Genomic DNA, 16,826 nt, shown 5'->3' with positions numbered 1-16,826 from the left:
GGCACCACATATCCATTGTCTCACGTTGCGAAGCTCTCAGTCGCCATTTACTTAAGTTGATGTCTCTTCTTTAACTGAAGCTTAACTGAACTTTGGAATACAAGCCAGCGTCATGGATGGTTTACATCATGTCACAGTGTCAGTGACTAAAATGCTAAAGAAGTTGGAGAATGCAAAGAGGCTTAGTTTTGGGGGAAACTTTCTTCTGGTATGTTTTGAGACCATTCTTGCATTCTCTAATATTGTCTTTAACTCTTTCTTACTTATGTTGGTTATGAGGCTGTATAAGTAAGTTTACGAATGGTACTAATTAATATGTGTTTTGGTGTTCTTCACTATATATATCTCTTATGTTAGATTTTATCTCTTGCCGAGGTTTGTGGTGCTACTTTTCCAGTGTTCAAGATAAAAGCTTTGACTCTTGAGTATGTTATTCCTGGTATAGAAAGACTTTTACAAAACTCACCTGATTTAAAGATGGTGACAGTTCGTGAAGTACGCAACAGCTTACCGGTATGTAGTTACCATGACCTTCTTTTATTAGTGTTTCCTTGCCCTCCCTTCCAACTATTATCGAGTTCGAATAATCATAGAACCATTATTTTATTTTTCTGTTGAGTAGAGGATGTGTTTGGACAAATAATTGGACTTGCAAGGCTTGAATCGGGATCAACGATGGAATAGATACCCTCAGGATTTAGAGTCAAAGCACGTGGCTTCATTTGTGGAACTTGTGCTTATAATCACAAAGACATTACACAAGATAGCTATACTGTTAAGTGATAACCATAGGTTTAACTTTAAACAGCGGGTGCAAACACTTTCTCACAACAATAATGTCTCCATTGTGCTGTCAACCACGCGGATGTCATTATATGACTGTTGAACCGTAGGGTCTAGTCTTGAGTCTTAATGAACATTTTACATCGATGGTGATATTTTCATCTTTTTTTTACTCGCACCTTATCTTTTGAAGTTGCAATGGCTTGCGTGAATCATGTGGCTGATACATGAACCTAAGGAATCTGTGTATGTTGAAGATAGATATGAATCTGTGGGTGAAAACAAGATAAAATTAATGAAACGTTTCTTACATTGGCAAGTCTTTTTAACTTTTTAAGGTATGGTACTATGGTTGTGACAGTATTTTGAAACAGTATTTTGAAACAGTATTTTGAAACAGTACTTTTTAAAGTGATTCTGGAGGGACTCCATATGAAACAGTATTTTTTTTGGGTCTCTTTAGACTTAAGTGACAGAAGAAACCTTAAAAGAGAAAAAGAAAGCAGTTATAACACTGCTTTAAACCTTTCTCTGTCTTCTTCAATTCATTTACACCATTCATCTTCTAAGATAAAATCCCAAAAGCTTTTCAACACTTGAAAACTTGTCTCTCTGTCTTGCAACTTTAAATCTTCTTGAGCTTTGAGAAGGTTCCTGACTCTGAGAAGTAAGTGCTTTGAGTCCCACTGCCTAATCCTAGTGCCTGCTGCGGATTGCACAACTCTATCCCCTGTCAAATATATAACCAATTGGAGTCAGACAGCGATGCAAATGGATCACAACAACAAGATAAAACATTTGTCAGGAATCAAATGAAAATGTTTGTTACCTGCACAGGAGTGAAAGCCAGGCTCGAAGTCAAACCAGAGGTAGTCGCACCCCCTGTATACTGTCGTTCTTTGAGCCTGAAAAGAGCCACATTGATAAACAGTTCAAAATGAGGACGCACAGGAGATATTATGGAAGAACATGGCAGGATCAGTAAAGATTAATCTACATGGTAAGAGTTCTAACATAAAAATCGGAGAAAACACCGAAAGAAATAAAGAAAACTTACTTTTTGGCGACCTTAGCATTAAGTTTCAGCTTGCTGGGAACACTGGATACTCGCAGCCTGTTGCTTCCTGCCTGGCCAAGCATTCCATAGCCTTCACCAAGTCCATCACCTATCATCATGAAGAACAGATATTAGACTAAGTTTTTTAAAAGTGGCCATTAACAACAAGTAAAAAGTACAAGATATTTTACCAAGGGAGCTCTCTTCGGGTGTACCAAACCGCATCCTGTTGGCCATCTTTCTCATATCTGTCACTGCATACCTGGTTAAAAGAGAATGATGGTAAGAATACAGCAAGTAGTAGAATTCCATCTAGAGTCATTAAGGACACAAAGTAGGATGAAATAGGCTACCTTTCTTTCATTTTTCTTAGACGGCGACCACCCCTTCTTTTCTTGGGCTCAGAATCAGGAACAGGAAGTGGCTTAGGCTGCCTTGCAGGAGGAGGTTCTTGCCACTTCTCAATCTTCTTACGGATCTCCTCCCTCAAAGCTTTTCCATTTATCCCAGACATGTCCCCTCTAGTAGCATCAACTCTTGCTGCCAAAGTTGACTTTGCAGCCACAAGCCTGCTAGCGCGAGCCCGAAGTCCAGGAGGCGTGCTTTGGAGAATCTCTGTCTGCTCTATATAACCCACACGGGACTGTGATGTTGAAGAGAACCCAGCAAGGTTCTTCCTCTTGTGGCCAAGAACTTGAACATTACAGGCAGGCATTTTAGCAAGTGCTGACACACCTCCAGCAGTCCCAACGAGCTTGGCAGCAACAGCACTTCCAACAATGGCGGAAAGATTAGGTGCGATAGATCCCATCTTACTTTCAACAAAGTCAAGGACCTTCTTCCGTGCGGAATCAAGATCTAGAGCCCGATCACAAGCCCCTAACACCTTTTGCAGGACATCCTCTGGCAGTGGGCTCCCTTTGGTGGTTAAAGAAGTAACTGAAATACCCATTATAATAGCAGATGGAAGAAGGTCACCAAGATCAACAAGAGTTATATCCGTCTCATTGCCAATCTTTTTCACAACACGGGCATAATCGATCGGGTGATGAACCAACGACTCAAGCTCTTGAAACTTAAGCTTGTACTTGTCACGGATAAAGCTGTGGACAATAGCGATCTCATTCTCAATATCAACAGAGAGCTGATTGCAATCCACAATAAGCTTGTACTCAGGATCATCTTCCAACACAGTTCCTTTCTCAGCTCCATCAGAATCTTTTCCAAGAGCCTCCTCCACTTTCTGCATTATATCAATATATCTCTGACTTTTCTGGAGCTTAGAAACAGTGTCGAGATCATCATAGTTAAGAGTCTCTAAATCCGCCATGTCCATGTCAACATCTTCTTCCTCGTTTCCAACATCACCATCATTCTCGTCCTGAATATGAATAATCGACCAAACTACAATTAAAAACCACATCTCCTCCATGTCAAATACCAAAAAACAAAAAGAGGAAACAGATCAAAATTAATAAAAAAAAAAAAAATGGTTTTAAAAGACACTCACCATTTCTGCTTCATTGTCAGATAACTCGTCAAGATCAGCAAGGAATGAATCTTCAAGAGTTGCCTATAACAACAGATCCAACATATTTAGTTAGCAAATTCTTAACCTTTACCATGTTCATATAGCAGAAAGAGGATTCAAACAAAGAGAAACAAGAACTACTCTGAAACCGTAAAAATTGAAATTTTGTGACAAGATGATTGAAATCAAAATTAACAAAAAAAACATGTCGATACAAATGAAGAGATGAGGTTTAATGAACGCTTACCATAATAATCTTTCTTCTACTTAGAACGCAAACGCCTCAGCGATCTGCGGATGAAACGAAAACGAGATCGTTGAATCAGAAAGCCTAATTTATACTGGAAGCTTGGGGCTACCCAATTGAAAAGACGAGGAAAAATCAAAGGTACCTGGACTGAATCGAAGGAGTAACCTAACTCGGAGATTTGAAGACGGAGCAGTGAATGATGGATGATGTTTGAAGCCGGCGACGAATGTTTGAAGTTATAAAACCTTTTGTGCAATCGAGTTTTCGAAGTCGGCAATTACATTTGGGCCTAATTAAATGGGCCTTTCTCGCACCTAAATTGGTAAATGGGCTTCTGCAAATTCCCAAATTTAGGGTTCCATTATAAAATGTAGAGATTCATGTTCTTATTACCCAAAACAAAACAAATGGATAATGTTTTTAGAGGAGGATACAGAATCGAGGAAAAAAAAAATACTTTTTTTATAATTGGGAACGTTAGGAGTTTGTATTTGTAAATTAGCTTAACAAAGAAGTTCAAATAATTGAGAACTTTGTACGTTTCTTGACAGTAACAGTAAACATGTTACATACCCCGTGAGAGAGACCATGTCAGTGAAAGAAGTCATATTCAACCAAATCCAATCTCTGCTAACTTTTCCTCCAACCAAAAATTAAAATCCTTTCAAGAAAAGAAAAAAAAAAAAAAAAAAAAAAGAGTTCTTTGCTTCTCGTTTTGGAGGAGAAATTCTCAAAAAAAATGGATGAAATTGAAGAAGGAAGTAGCAACAATAGTCTCAGACGTGTTGGTACCGGAAGCAGTGACCGGAGATGGGTTGATGGAAGCGAAGTTGACTCTGAAACACCGCCGTTTTATGAAATCAGAGATAGAGACTACAGTTTTGGGAATTTGAGGAGAAGACTTATGATAAAGCCTAAAAGAGCTGATTCTCTTGATGTTGAAGCCATGGAAATTGCTGCTTCTCATGGTCACAATCTCAAGGTATGACTTCAAAGTTTTGATTTTTATAACTGCCCTTTTGGTGTTTGTGTTATTGACAATTGAAAAATTGAATTTTTTTTTTTTAGGATTTGTCACTATTGGGTACAATTGGGATAGCGTTTCAGACGTTAGGTGTTGTTTATGGTGATATGGGGACATCCCCTTTGTATGTGTTCAGTGATGTTTTCAGTAAAGTTCCTATTAGATCAGAAGTTGATGTTCTTGGTGCCTTGTCTCTAGTCATCTACACTATTGCTGTGATTCCTTTGGCTAAGTATGTTTTTGTTGTCCTTAAAGCCAACGACAATGGTGAAGGTAAGGCATCCGAATCGATGTTTTTAGTAAACTGGAGTTTATGTCGTTTCTTAGTGTCTGTGTGTGTGTGCAGGTGGAACATTTGCGTTGTATTCACTTATTTGTAGGTATGCAAAGGTGAATAAGCTGCCAAATCAGCAACCTGCAGATGAGCAGATCTCGAGTTTTAGGCTTAAACTCCCAACTCCTGAGTTGGAAAGAGCTCTGGGAATTAAAGAAGCTTTAGAGACTAAAGGGTATTTGAAAACTCTTCTTCTGCTCTTAGTCCTAATGGGAACTTCCATGATTATTGGCGATGGGATTCTTACACCAGCTATGTCAGGTGAGTCTGTTTTGTTGCAATAGACTTCCCCAAAAGATTTGGTGAATTCATACACTAGTGTAACTTTCAAATCATTTACAGATAAACTAAGAAGTGGTCTGGTCAAGATTGAGATTTGATCTTCCTTTTGATTTTAATGTAGTGATGTCTGCAATGAGTGGGTTACAAGGTGAAGTTGAAGGATTTGGAACAAGTGAGAATCAATATCACATGATTTCTCTCTTTCTATCTAAATTGCGTCTTGATGTCATTTTGATCTTGGTGTGTTCTTGTTTTCAGATGCATTGGTTTTGTCTTCAATTGTGATTCTCGTGGCTTTGTTCAGCATACAACGGTTTGGGACGGGTAAAGTAGGTTTTCTATTTGCTCCAGTTCTTGCGCTCTGGTTCTTCTCTCTCGGTGCTATTGGAATCTATAATCTGTTGAAGTACGACATCACTGTCATAAGAGCTTTAAACCCGTTTTACATTGTTTTGTTCTTCAAGAAGAATAGCAAAGAAGCTTGGTCTGCTCTTGGTGGATGTGTCTTATGCATTACAGGTAAGTAAACACGCACTCTCAACTCACAACGTCTAAAAACAAAAAAAACCAAACCTCTGTTACAAAGTTTTTGAAACTACACAGGAGCCGAAGCAATGTTTGCAGATTTGGGACATTTCTCAGTTCGTTCTATACAGATGGCATTCACTTGCGTGGTATTCCCATGCCTTCTCTTAGCTTACATGGGTCAAGCTGCTTATCTAACAAAGCATCCTGAGGCCTCAGCTCGCATATTCTATGATTCAGTTCCAGGTAACCAATCAATATATCCCCAAGGTCTCAGCTACTATTATTAGTAGATTTCAAAAATGCTGAAACTGTAATATAATGCAATGTTGAGCAGGGAGTTTGTTCTGGCCGGTGTTTGTGATCGCGACATTAGCCGCGATGATAGCGAGCCAAGCCATGATCTCTGCAACTTTCTCATGTGTCAAACAAGCCATGGCTCTTGGTTGCTTCCCAAGGCTGAAGATTATCCACACCTCTAAGAAACGGATAGGTCAAATCTACATTCCTGTCATCAATTGGTTCTTGATGATCATGTGCATACTCGTTGTCTCCATCTTCAGAAGCACAACCCACATCGCCAATGCTTACGGTCAGTTTGGTTTTTTGTGCTGAGTCTTAGAAAAGGCTTTTTGTTTTTTGATTTTTTTTTTTCGTCAATGTTTCTATTTTCTTGATTCAGGCATAGCAGAGGTAGGTGTAATGATGGTCAGCACAGTGTTGGTAACACTGGTGATGCTTCTCATTTGGCAAACCAATCTATTTCTGGCTATCTGTTTTCCACTTATATTCGGATCCGTTGAGACCATTTACTTGCTTGCGGTTCTCACCAAGATCTTGGAAGGTGGTTGGGTTCCGCTAGTATTCGCCACTTTCTTCCTCACCGTAATGTACATTTGGAACTACGGAAGCGTGCTCAAGTACCAAAGCGAGGTTAGGGAAAGAATCTCAATGGATTTTATGCGTGAACTCGGTTCAACTCTTGGAACAATTCGAATCCCCGGGATTGGACTCCTTTACAATGAGCTTGTCCAAGGCATACCTTCCATTTTCGGACAGTTCTTGATCACTCTTCCCGCAATTCACTCTACAATCATCTTTGTCTGTATCAAATATGTTCCTGTCCCTGTCGTTCCTCAAGAGGAGAGGTTCCTTTTCAGACGGGTATGTCCTAAGGACTACCATATGTTCAGGTGCATTGCGAGGTACGGTTACAAAGACGTTAGAAAAGAAGATTCTAGAGTGTTTGAACAGCTTCTTATTGAAAGTCTAGAGAAGTTCTTGAGATGTGAAGCGTTAGAGGATGCTCTAGAGAGCACTCTGAATGATTTTGATCCCGATAGGGTTTCCGTTGCAAGTGATACCTACACAGACGACCTCATGGCTCCTCTCATTCACCGTGCAAAGCGGTCTGAGCCAGAGCAAGAGTTTGACTCCGAGGTTTTGCCGTCTCCTAGCGTAGGATCGTCTATGGAGGAAGATCCAGCTCTGGAATATGAGCTTGCGGCTTTGAGAGAAGCCACGGACTCGGGGCTAACGTATTTGCTGGCTCATGGAGATGTGAGGGCGAAGAAGAATTCGATATTTGTGAAGAAGCTTGTGATTAATTACTTCTATGCGTTTTTGAGAAGGAACTGCAGAGCTGGGGCTGCGAATCTCACTGTTCCTCATATGAACATCTTGCAAGCTGGGATGACTTATATGGTCTAATGTTTGATTCTTTTAGTTATACTCTCTTTGGATCATTTATCCTTATGATCTCTCTATGAATTAGGTTTGTCTTGCGGACGACGTTTGTGACTGTCGTTACCGTGACGGAGAAACCATATTTGTAATAGTTAGGTAGGAAAATAAAATTGTACCATCTGCATATGTAAAGTATACCAAGTAGTTTCACTAGTGCTTGTAGTCTAGTGTAATGCTTATGTTCTTCAATCAATCACTACAAAATTATCATGGTGGTTATGATCTTTACTAGAATTGAATAATCTGAGTTTTGACTCAAGAAGTTTGTTAAAAAAGCATAGAGACCACCAGTTAGGTAAGTGGGATTTGAGTGACTCTTTGATTGGATGTTAAAGCAAGTTAAAGTTGCATTCTTTTACATATTCATGTGAAAAAAATATATATATATATAATTACAAAGTGAATCCTACTTGTAACTCACTGCGCCTCTTTTTGCCCCTTTACATATACTTACAGCTTTAAATCCCATTAAATATAAAGCTTTGGATATTCACTAATTAGCTACTAGCTAGTGTGACCTGGTTGAAGCTTTACATAATTGATTAGATCCACAGTATAATAATAACTCGATATGACAACATTTGGGACACCTGCACACACAAATGTCAAATTCAAAGACGAGTGTGCAAATAAAAACTCTCAAATTTAAGGGACAACTTCACCAGTTCACCTACACATTGAATAATAATGTCACATTTTACATGGTATAGAAAATTTATAGTGGGATGCCAAAAAGGGTCACTTTCTAAATAAGTAGACTTTATCTATTACGATCCTTAAAAAAAAAAAAAAAAAAAAAAAAAAAAAAAAAAAAAAAAAAATTATCGATCATAATATACATACCGTACGTTACGTAGTAGTTTCTACTCAAGTACTAATTAATAGAATTATTACCATGTAATATTCACATACAAATATATACCAATGTAGTATTCACATTGAGAATCGGTTAGATAGGTATGTGAATTATAGATAGCAAAAGGAACACAAACAAAATATAAAAATCATACACAAATGATTTCGAGTATATTATTGCTAATAAAACAACCTAAACAATGATTTCGAGTATAATATTGCTAATAAAACAACCTAAACAAATTAAGTGATTGGAAATGACGTTTTCCATGTTTGCTATGTCGTGTATACTATTTATTTCTATCATAGTAGTGAGCTTTAGATATTGGATTCGATCGAGTAAATATAACAAGTTAGGAGTAGTCTATATTTTTGTATCAATGTGTCATCATTGAATTTACATGATAAACCTACGTACGATACACGTGTAGACTACGACATCTTAATTTTGACATGTTTAGAAATTGTACATGTGTGATCGTAACACTCATGCAGTTCTATAATTAGGCGTCTCAACTCTCACGTCTGACTAAACAAACATTGGATGAAGACGAGTAGCTTAGAAGAAACCCGTGAGTTAATTAGAGGGAATTGTTAAATTATTTTTCTTCACCTATAGAGTTGTTAATTTTTTAAAAAAATATTGCACAACCAAACCACAAAATTACATGAATGTGTTGGAACTAGACACTTAATATTCAAAGCAATATTTTTCTTTCTTTTTATTTTTCTAGGGAAAACAATAAAAGTGAAGAACATTGTTTAATTTGATTGGTGTTTAGTCTAAAGATTTGGACTCATACCTAACATGGTCACTAAATTGATAGATTGTCCCTTTTTCACATTGACCGGTTTTGATTAGTGATTTCTAAAATGATGAAATTTTGGGTTGTGTATGGATAACACCATTTCACAATTCTTTTACCAAACCATATAATAATATGGTTGTTTTCAACCAATAAAATTGTTTTCTTTCTTTTACAGATTAATTTAGCTAACTCCGCTCATTTAGTCGACCCCTATTGGATGTAAACTCACCAAAACTAGTCTAACGTCATTGGTGTTAATGTGATGCATACCTAATCCAAAAACAAAACTAGCTATCCCATTTTTATATCTAACCCATATCTGTAAAAAAAATTTGTCCATTCTGAACATAAGAGTCTTAGAGAGACGCACATATTTGTCCTATGCAACTATGACAATTATGACTAAGTAAAGTAGAACTGTAGAAGTGAACAAAATCTTCGGATCCGAAAATAAGATTATTCATCATAAATTTTATAATCTCACATCAAACACAACTCAATCTTAGCTAGTTTAATTTGATGGATTTTTCAGAAATAGATATGATATTAGTTTTGTCGACTTGTGGACAAATATTGTGTGAACTAGAGGAACAATTAAAAGTAGCCTTTGATTTACGTCCATATATATAAAGAGACTTGCACGGTTGTCTATAAACTCGAAGACACTTTTAATTATTCCTTCTTAGTCGTCTGTATTTATTTATCCACTCTGTTAGGTCATTTTCACAACTTTTCATTTCCTTTTCTTATCTCTATGTTATCTAAATATCTTCTTAATAATTTTTGTCCTTTTGAAAAGATGTAACATTTATTTCGTTTATTGGTGTCACCATTGCCGACTAAGGTTGGGGTACACGTACACGTATTGCATATGCTTATAATTTTATGATATCCTAATTCGGATTCAAATAAAAAATCTTATCAACTAATTACAACGAAGTTGAGGACTCTCGTATATTGAACCCAAGTCGAAAGAGTCTCGTCCACCAGTACTGCATGCTTTTCACATCGGCTATTATAATAGATATATGTCTTTATTGTCAAAGAAAAAATCGATTCTTTAGAAGAGTTTGATTAGTGATTTTTGATTTATTGTAAAAATTAGAAAGGTAAGAGACAAAGTTTGATATTGTAAGATCTCTGGTGATCGTGACTGTATAATTATCGGACCACACAGATTACTGAAAAAAAGATTTTGTTGGGTCTGCCTTAGATTTTGTTTGACTAGCTTGTGTATATACGAATAGCAAATCAAGTAAACATAAATTTGTGATGTGTACCATAAACTCAAAATCAGTTTTTTTTTAATTAATTGAGCAGAATTCTCACAAAATCAATAATTAAAAGATTAATTCGCGGTTAAGTCAACTATCACTGATATAAAATTTGTAAGTACTTCTATAAAGGTATTGCGTAATTATCTCAATGTCTAAAATAGAAACAAAATAATTCCAATAGTCAACTCGACTACTATAAAGGTCGCTGTTTTCATATTCTCAACCTCTAAATATGAAAAACAATAATTAAAACAGCAACAACAAAAAAAAAAAGAGAAAGAAGAAGAATAAATAAAGGCTTTAACAAAAAAAAAAAAAAGAAGAATAAATAAAGGTTCTTTGATTTTGTGTTTGAGTTTTTATTTTTGTTCGTCGGTGAGAAGATGAGGATGAAGCCATTAAGGAGTGTATAGTGTAGGTCCCAAACCTTACCAAGTTAAAAAAAACCCGTCAGACGCGGCGAAATGGATATAATCAGTGGACCCATTTAGACAACAAGGCACCAACGAAACTCGTGGCGACCACATGCTTTCCAGCGTAACTATATTTTATTCTTTAACCATAAAAGAAAAGAAAAAAAAATTAACAGAACAAAACATCAATTTTAATTTATTATTTTTTTGAGACACATTCACAAAAACATAATATCCTTCACCTATACAAACGAAGACATCTAAATAACAACACTTACACCATAAAGTATAATAAACCATAGTACGATAATGGAAAACGGAAGATGTATACTAAATAAATATCCATAGTAACTGGATAATTTGTTTTGTTTTAGTGTATGTGACTATGTGTAACTAATATTTGATATTATTTTGAAAAAAACAAGAAATTTTGATTTTATTAAAATAAGAAAATATCAAATTGAGATTTAACTTGATTGTACTTTTAAATCTCAAGTTACAAAAATTTAAAATAATATTGTTACAAGGCCCCCCAACTCTCTAAAATAATAAGAACATATTAAACAACCGATCAAAAAAATAAATATATAACCTTCCTGCATAACATATTAGAGTGACCCAGTCCGTCTGAATTTATTAAAGCATCTTCATAAATAATCAACTAGATAACAAATTGCAGAAACGTAAACAGACAGAAGTTATTAGAATATCTTCATAGAAAATCATAATTACTTAAGTTACGAGTAAACGACAAATCATATTTGAGATGATAATTTTTTATATTATTAATTAGCATAGGTGCCACTATCTTTTCAAATATTATTTCTTCTTTCTTAATAATAAATTAATGATATCTTCAACTCTTTGATAATTGGCCAAAACATGCATATTTCTTTTTGTGTTTACAATATTTCAATATTAGCACAAATTACTATTTATATAGAGAGCAAAATATGACATTTAAAACTAAATAAAAAGATATTAAAGATAAAAATATTTTGTTATTTTGTTGACGTAAGCTTTGTTAAAAATATCTGTTCTACATAAACGAATGTTATAAAAATCATTAGATACAAACATCATTAGATATTATGTTGGTTAGCGTAAAAAAAAAAAAAAAAAAAGAGCCAGTTAAAAGAAAGAGCCAGCATTATAAGTTAGGCTCTTGGTGAGTAAGTGAGTCGTTTATTGTCTAATTTGCTTATCCTAATTCTGTTCAAACTAGCTTTTAAATACTCAACTAAATCGAAATATCTTTCATATTAAAATATATAAATCAAATAAATATCAAGTTGTTTCTCATTGGATTAAGTTAAGTTCATTGCTTTGTTTTATATTAGGTACATAAGGCTATTTAATCATTGGTTTTTGAAAGATAATAATAAAAATTCATACAATTTATAAATACTAATAATATGGATATACTTAATTTAAAAAACTAACCTAAAAGTCTTTTTTTTTCTCTTTCGTAAATTTCAGTTTTCCTTAATAGTCACAGTCATCTTTCTAATTTAAACATAAAAGAGTTATTGAATCCTAAAATAATTTCATTTATGCTTGTTACCAAAAATAAAAATAAAAAATGATTATCAAATACATATATATTTTTAAAAAGAATGAACTAAAATAAAATCTAATAAACAATAAAATGTAGTCGTCTCATTTGTTTCAAAAAATCATTCCCAACAGTAATCTCTTCCCAATATTAGAAAAATGTATCTCTAAAGAAAAAAATGAATTAGCAAACATGTGGACTAAGTAAAAAAAAACAAAAAAAAATGTTGACAAAGACAATAAAAAGTGGAAAAATAAAATAAAAATAAAATAAAATAAAATAAAATAAAATAAAATTAGGAGTCTATGGAACTTATCCAGAAGAAAGAAGAATGAACCCAAACTCTCATTACTGCTATCTATTACTAATTACTATTATTATTTATATAAATTTTACTCTGCTCTTCAGAATATCCCATCTCTCTGATTCCAATTCCTCTTTCGTCTCCCTCTACTTCAAATCGATACCTTTGATCGCCGGTGATCGGAGCAACCTCTCAAACCGTGACCGCCGGTGATTTTATTTTCTTACCTTCCCTTTTTTTTTTTTTTTTGGTAAGCAGATTTGACTTTTGTTCCTTCACTCTTTTTTTTTTTTTTTTTTTTTTTCAGTTATTACTACGTTTCTCTTCTGATATTTTTCACTGATTAAGAAGCTATTGAGTCGCACGATCCGTTTTTCTTTGATTAGTTTCTTCTGATCCTTTTGGGTTTTTATGCGGAATCGTTTGACCTAAGGGGTTGTTGTGGAGTTTTTTTTGGGTCGGGGTTTCTTAATTTGGTCTTTCAGTGATATGTAAAATAACTATGATCTGGATTTTCAGATTTTGTTTTTGTTCGTGAAATAGGTTTTTAAAAAAATTCAGATTCTACAGTTCTAGTGATTGAACTGTTCTGCGATTTGTAACTTAGTTTATTATGAAGTAATTTTTTTTTTTCTTTCATTGATATGATGAGAAATTACAATAATTAGTAGTTCTGTTGTCATTGGAATTTTGATGATGATGATGATCAAGGTCACCTTCTCTGCGTGTTTGTAATCTAATCTTTATAAACTAATGAGTTCGTATAGTTTTGCAATTTTGAAACCTAATTCTGTCAAAAGCTTGTAATTTGACTGATTGGTGTGTGGATTCAAACTATATATGATTTGTGATAAATTTCTCTTTTTTTTTTTACTTGTAGGGTGTATAAAGCAGAGAGCTCTACTTGTTTCAGCTTGGGAGTATCTACTTTTCATGATTTTTTTGTTCGAATAATGGGGTCGAAATCATTTGGAAATCTCTTGGACTTGGCATCTGGGGATCTGTTGGACATGCCTACGACCCCTAGAGCTCTTCCAAGAGTGATGACTGTTCCTGGCATTATCTCTGACGTCGATGGATATGGAATTACTGGTGGTGGTGATTCAGATGTCATCTCGTTACCTTGCCGTGAGCGGAAGATCATTGTGGCTAACTTCCTTCCTTTGAATGGTAAAAAGGATTCAGAAACTGGAAAGTGGAAGTTCAGCCTCGACAATGATTCTCCACTTTTACATCTCAAGGATGGTTTTTCTCCAGAGACAGAAGTCATTTATGTTGGATCGCTCAAGACACATGTTGATGTTTGTGAGCAAGACGACGTTTCCCAAAATCTGTTTGAGGAATTCAATTGCGTAGCTACTTTCCTCCCACAAGATGTGCACAAAAAATTCTACCTCGGCTTTTGTAAACAGCAGCTATGGCCACTTTTCCACTACATGTTACCCATGTGCCCTGATCATGGCGAACGCTTTGATCGTGGTCTTTGGCAGGCGTATGTTTCTGCAAACAAAATATTTGCAGATAAGGTAATGGGCGTGATCAATCTTGAGGAAGATTATATCTGGATTCATGACTATCATTTAATGCTTCTCCCAACGTTTTTGAGAAGGCGTTTCCACAGGGTTAAGCTTGGTTTCTTCCTCCACAGTCCATTCCCTTCTTCAGAAATTTATCGAACCTTACCTGTTCGAGAGGAACTACTAAGAGGGCTCTTAAACTGTGACTTAATTGGTTTTCACACCTTTGATTATGCACGTCATTTCTTGTCTTGCTGCTGTAGAATGCTTGGATTGGAGTATGAATCTAAGAGAGGGCATATTGCTCTTGACTACTTGGGCCGTACAGTTTTCTTGAAGATTCTTCCTATAGGTATTCACATGGGAAGGCTGGAATCCGTTCTCAATCTTCCTGCTACAGCTGACAAACTGAAAGAGATTCAAGAAAAGTACCGGGGTAAAAAAGTGATTCTAGGAGTTGATGATATGGATATATTCAAAGGACTAAGTCTTAAAATATTGGCTTTTGAACACCTGCTACAGCAACATCCTAGGATGCTAGGGAAAATAGTTCTTATTCAGATTGTGAACCCAGCCAGAGGCTCAGGTAAAGACGTTCAAGAAGCGAAGAAAGAAACATATAATACTGTTAAAAGAATCAACGAGCGTTATGGTTCGCCTGATTATGAGCCAGTGGTTCTGATTGATCGTCCTGTTCCCCGGTTTGAGAAGTCTGCCTATTATGCCATGGCAGAATGCTGCGTAGTCAATGCAGTGAGGGATGGGATGAACTTAGTTCCTTACAAGTACACTGTTTGTCGGCAGGGAACTCCTATCATGGATAAGTTTCTGGGAATAAGTGATGATTCTCCTCGCACAAGCACGCTTGTTCTGTCTGAGTTCATTGGTTGCTCGCCTTCTCTAAGTGGTGCGATTAGGGTTAATCCTTGGGACATTGATGCAGTAGCCGATTCAATATATTCTGCTATCACCATGTCTGAGTTTGAGAAGCAACTACGACATAAAAAACACTTTCACTACATTAGTACACATGATGTGGCTTATTGGGCGCGCAGCTTTTCGCAGGATTTGGAGAGGGCATCTCGAGATCATTACAGTAAACGGTGCTGGGGTGTGGGTTGGGGTTTGGGTTTTAGGCTCGTCGCTCTCTCTCCTAATTTCAGAAGGCTATCCGTTGAGCAAACCGTTAGTGCTTACAGAAGATCGAGCAAGAGAGCTATATTTCTTGATTACGACGGTACTTTAGTTCCTAAGACCTCGATCGTAAAGGACCCAAGTGCCGAAGTTATATCTGCTTTGAAGACACTGTGTAGTGATCCTAACAACACTATATTCATTGTTAGCGGGAGGGGAAAAGTTTCTTTGAGCGAGTGGCTTGCTCCGTGTAAGAATCTTGGAATAGCGGCTGAACACGGTTACTTCACAAGGTTAGTTACTGACTTACTGGCTTGTGTTAATTCAAGTTTTGTGAAACTTTCCTGTGGGAAAGAAAAATTAAGAAGACAAAATTTGTAATGCAGGTGGAATAATTCTTCTGACTGGGAAAGAAGCGGCTTATCTGATGACCTTGAGTGGAAGAAAGTTGTGGAACCTATCATGAGACTATATACAGAGACTACTGATGGATCCAGTATAGAAGCGAAAGAGAGTGCTTTAGTCTGGCATCACCAAGATGCTGACCCAGACTTTGGTTCTTGTCAAGCCAAGGAACTACTGGACCATCTAGAAACCGTTCTTGTGAATGAACCCGTTGTTGTTCACAGAGGCCACCAAATCGTTGAAGTTAAGCCTCAGGTAAATAAATTTTCTCCACCCCATCTTGTGTTGATGAAAAATAAGGAACCCATGACACAATGATCCGTAGAAAAACATCTCCAAATCTTTCTATGATTCATAATGTCCCTGTTCATTGTACTAAATTAAAGCATTTCTTATACTCTCTGGTTCATACGTAGTCTTAGACTGAGATTTTCCACTACAGGGAGTAAGCAAGGGTCTTGTCACCGGGAAAATTCTTAATAGAATGCTTGAGGATGGGAGTGTGCCGGATTTCGTGGTATGCATTGGGGATGACAGATCAGACGAGGAGATGTTTGAGAGCATATCAACAACCCTCTCAGCTCAATCATCGTCAATGTCTACAGAGGTATTCGCGTGTACAGTGGGAAGAAAACCGAGCAAAGCCAAATACTTCCTCGATGAAGTAAGCGATGTGGTGAAGTTGCTCCAAGGACTTGCCAACACTTCGAGCCCAAAACCTAGGTATACTTCTCATCTCAGAGTCTCCTTCGAAAGCGTGGTATAAGAAATCAGAGATCGATGGGGGTTTAACCAAGTTATTTAGAAGGGAAATGTGAATCTGAATCATGATAAACACATGATTTGTACATAGAAAATACGAAAAAAAATAACAGAGAGACGAAACTAAATGTTGCGATTTGGGCCTGTGTTAGTTCAGGTTTGTACATGAACGATCTACGACTGAGCAAGAAACAGCTCTTTCCCAATTGTGTTTGTATATAATATTGTTTTGTGTATGATCTAAGTTCAATTTATGTTCATCT

The 16,826-nt window shown here is 36.1% G+C and overlaps 3 protein-coding genes across 5 annotated transcripts; 2 read left to right on the top strand and 1 right to left on the bottom strand.

The window, feature by feature from the left end:
• Positions 1 to 1,214: 1,214 nt before the first annotated feature.
• Positions 1,215 to 3,895, bottom strand: LOC104752701 (U4/U6 small nuclear ribonucleoprotein Prp31 homolog). 2 transcript variants are annotated; one of them, XM_010474904.3, is made up of 8 exons: positions 3,764 to 3,895; positions 3,619 to 3,662; positions 3,351 to 3,413; positions 2,194 to 3,244; positions 2,032 to 2,102; positions 1,841 to 1,949; positions 1,613 to 1,688; positions 1,215 to 1,513 (listed from the first exon to the last, which is right to left on the bottom strand). In XM_010474904.3, exons 4-8 carry the CDS (start codon positions 3,174 to 3,176, stop codon positions 1,409 to 1,411), a joined length of 1,344 nt encoding a protein of 447 aa, XP_010473206.1. In that variant the 5' UTR covers positions 3,177 to 3,244; positions 3,351 to 3,413; positions 3,619 to 3,662; positions 3,764 to 3,895; the 3' UTR covers positions 1,215 to 1,408. The 2 variants fall into 2 exon arrangements, with proteins under 2 accessions (XP_010473206.1, XP_010473205.1); XM_010474903.3 differs by having other exon boundaries at positions 2,194 to 3,221.
• A 219-nt stretch (positions 3,896 to 4,114) lies between these two features.
• LOC104752700 (putative potassium transporter 12) lies at positions 4,115 to 7,742 on the top strand. The gene is made up of 8 exons (XM_010474902.3): positions 4,115 to 4,603; positions 4,690 to 4,918; positions 4,992 to 5,240; positions 5,383 to 5,433; positions 5,520 to 5,780; positions 5,865 to 6,032; positions 6,124 to 6,378; positions 6,469 to 7,742. The coding sequence occupies exons 1-8, from the start codon at positions 4,361 to 4,363 to the stop codon at positions 7,494 to 7,496; spliced, it is 2,484 nt and encodes an 827-aa protein (XP_010473204.2). The 5' UTR covers positions 4,115 to 4,360; the 3' UTR covers positions 7,497 to 7,742.
• A 4,986-nt stretch (positions 7,743 to 12,728) lies between these two features.
• Positions 12,729 to 16,823, top strand: LOC104752699 (putative alpha,alpha-trehalose-phosphate synthase [UDP-forming] 10). Of its 2 annotated transcripts, none has more exons than XM_087491355.1 (4): positions 12,729 to 12,995; positions 13,626 to 15,689; positions 15,783 to 16,056; positions 16,244 to 16,823. In XM_087491355.1, the coding sequence occupies exons 2-4, from the start codon at positions 13,699 to 13,701 to the stop codon at positions 16,565 to 16,567; spliced, it is 2,589 nt and encodes an 862-aa protein (XP_087347481.1). In that variant the 5' UTR covers positions 12,729 to 12,995; positions 13,626 to 13,698; the 3' UTR covers positions 16,568 to 16,823. The 2 variants fall into 2 exon arrangements, with proteins under 2 accessions (XP_087347481.1, XP_010473203.2); XM_010474901.3 differs by having other exon boundaries at positions 12,745 to 12,954.
• Positions 16,824 to 16,826: the final 3 nt, after the last annotated feature.

This window comes from Camelina sativa, chromosome 16 (assembly GCF_030686135.1).
Source record: "Camelina sativa cultivar CO46 ecotype springtype chromosome 16, ASM3068613v1".
Classification (NCBI taxonomy): domain Eukaryota; kingdom Viridiplantae; phylum Streptophyta; class Magnoliopsida; order Brassicales; family Brassicaceae; genus Camelina; species Camelina sativa.
The sequence above is the reverse complement of the archived record's forward strand: the minus strand, read 5'-3'. Positions and strand labels throughout refer to the sequence as shown.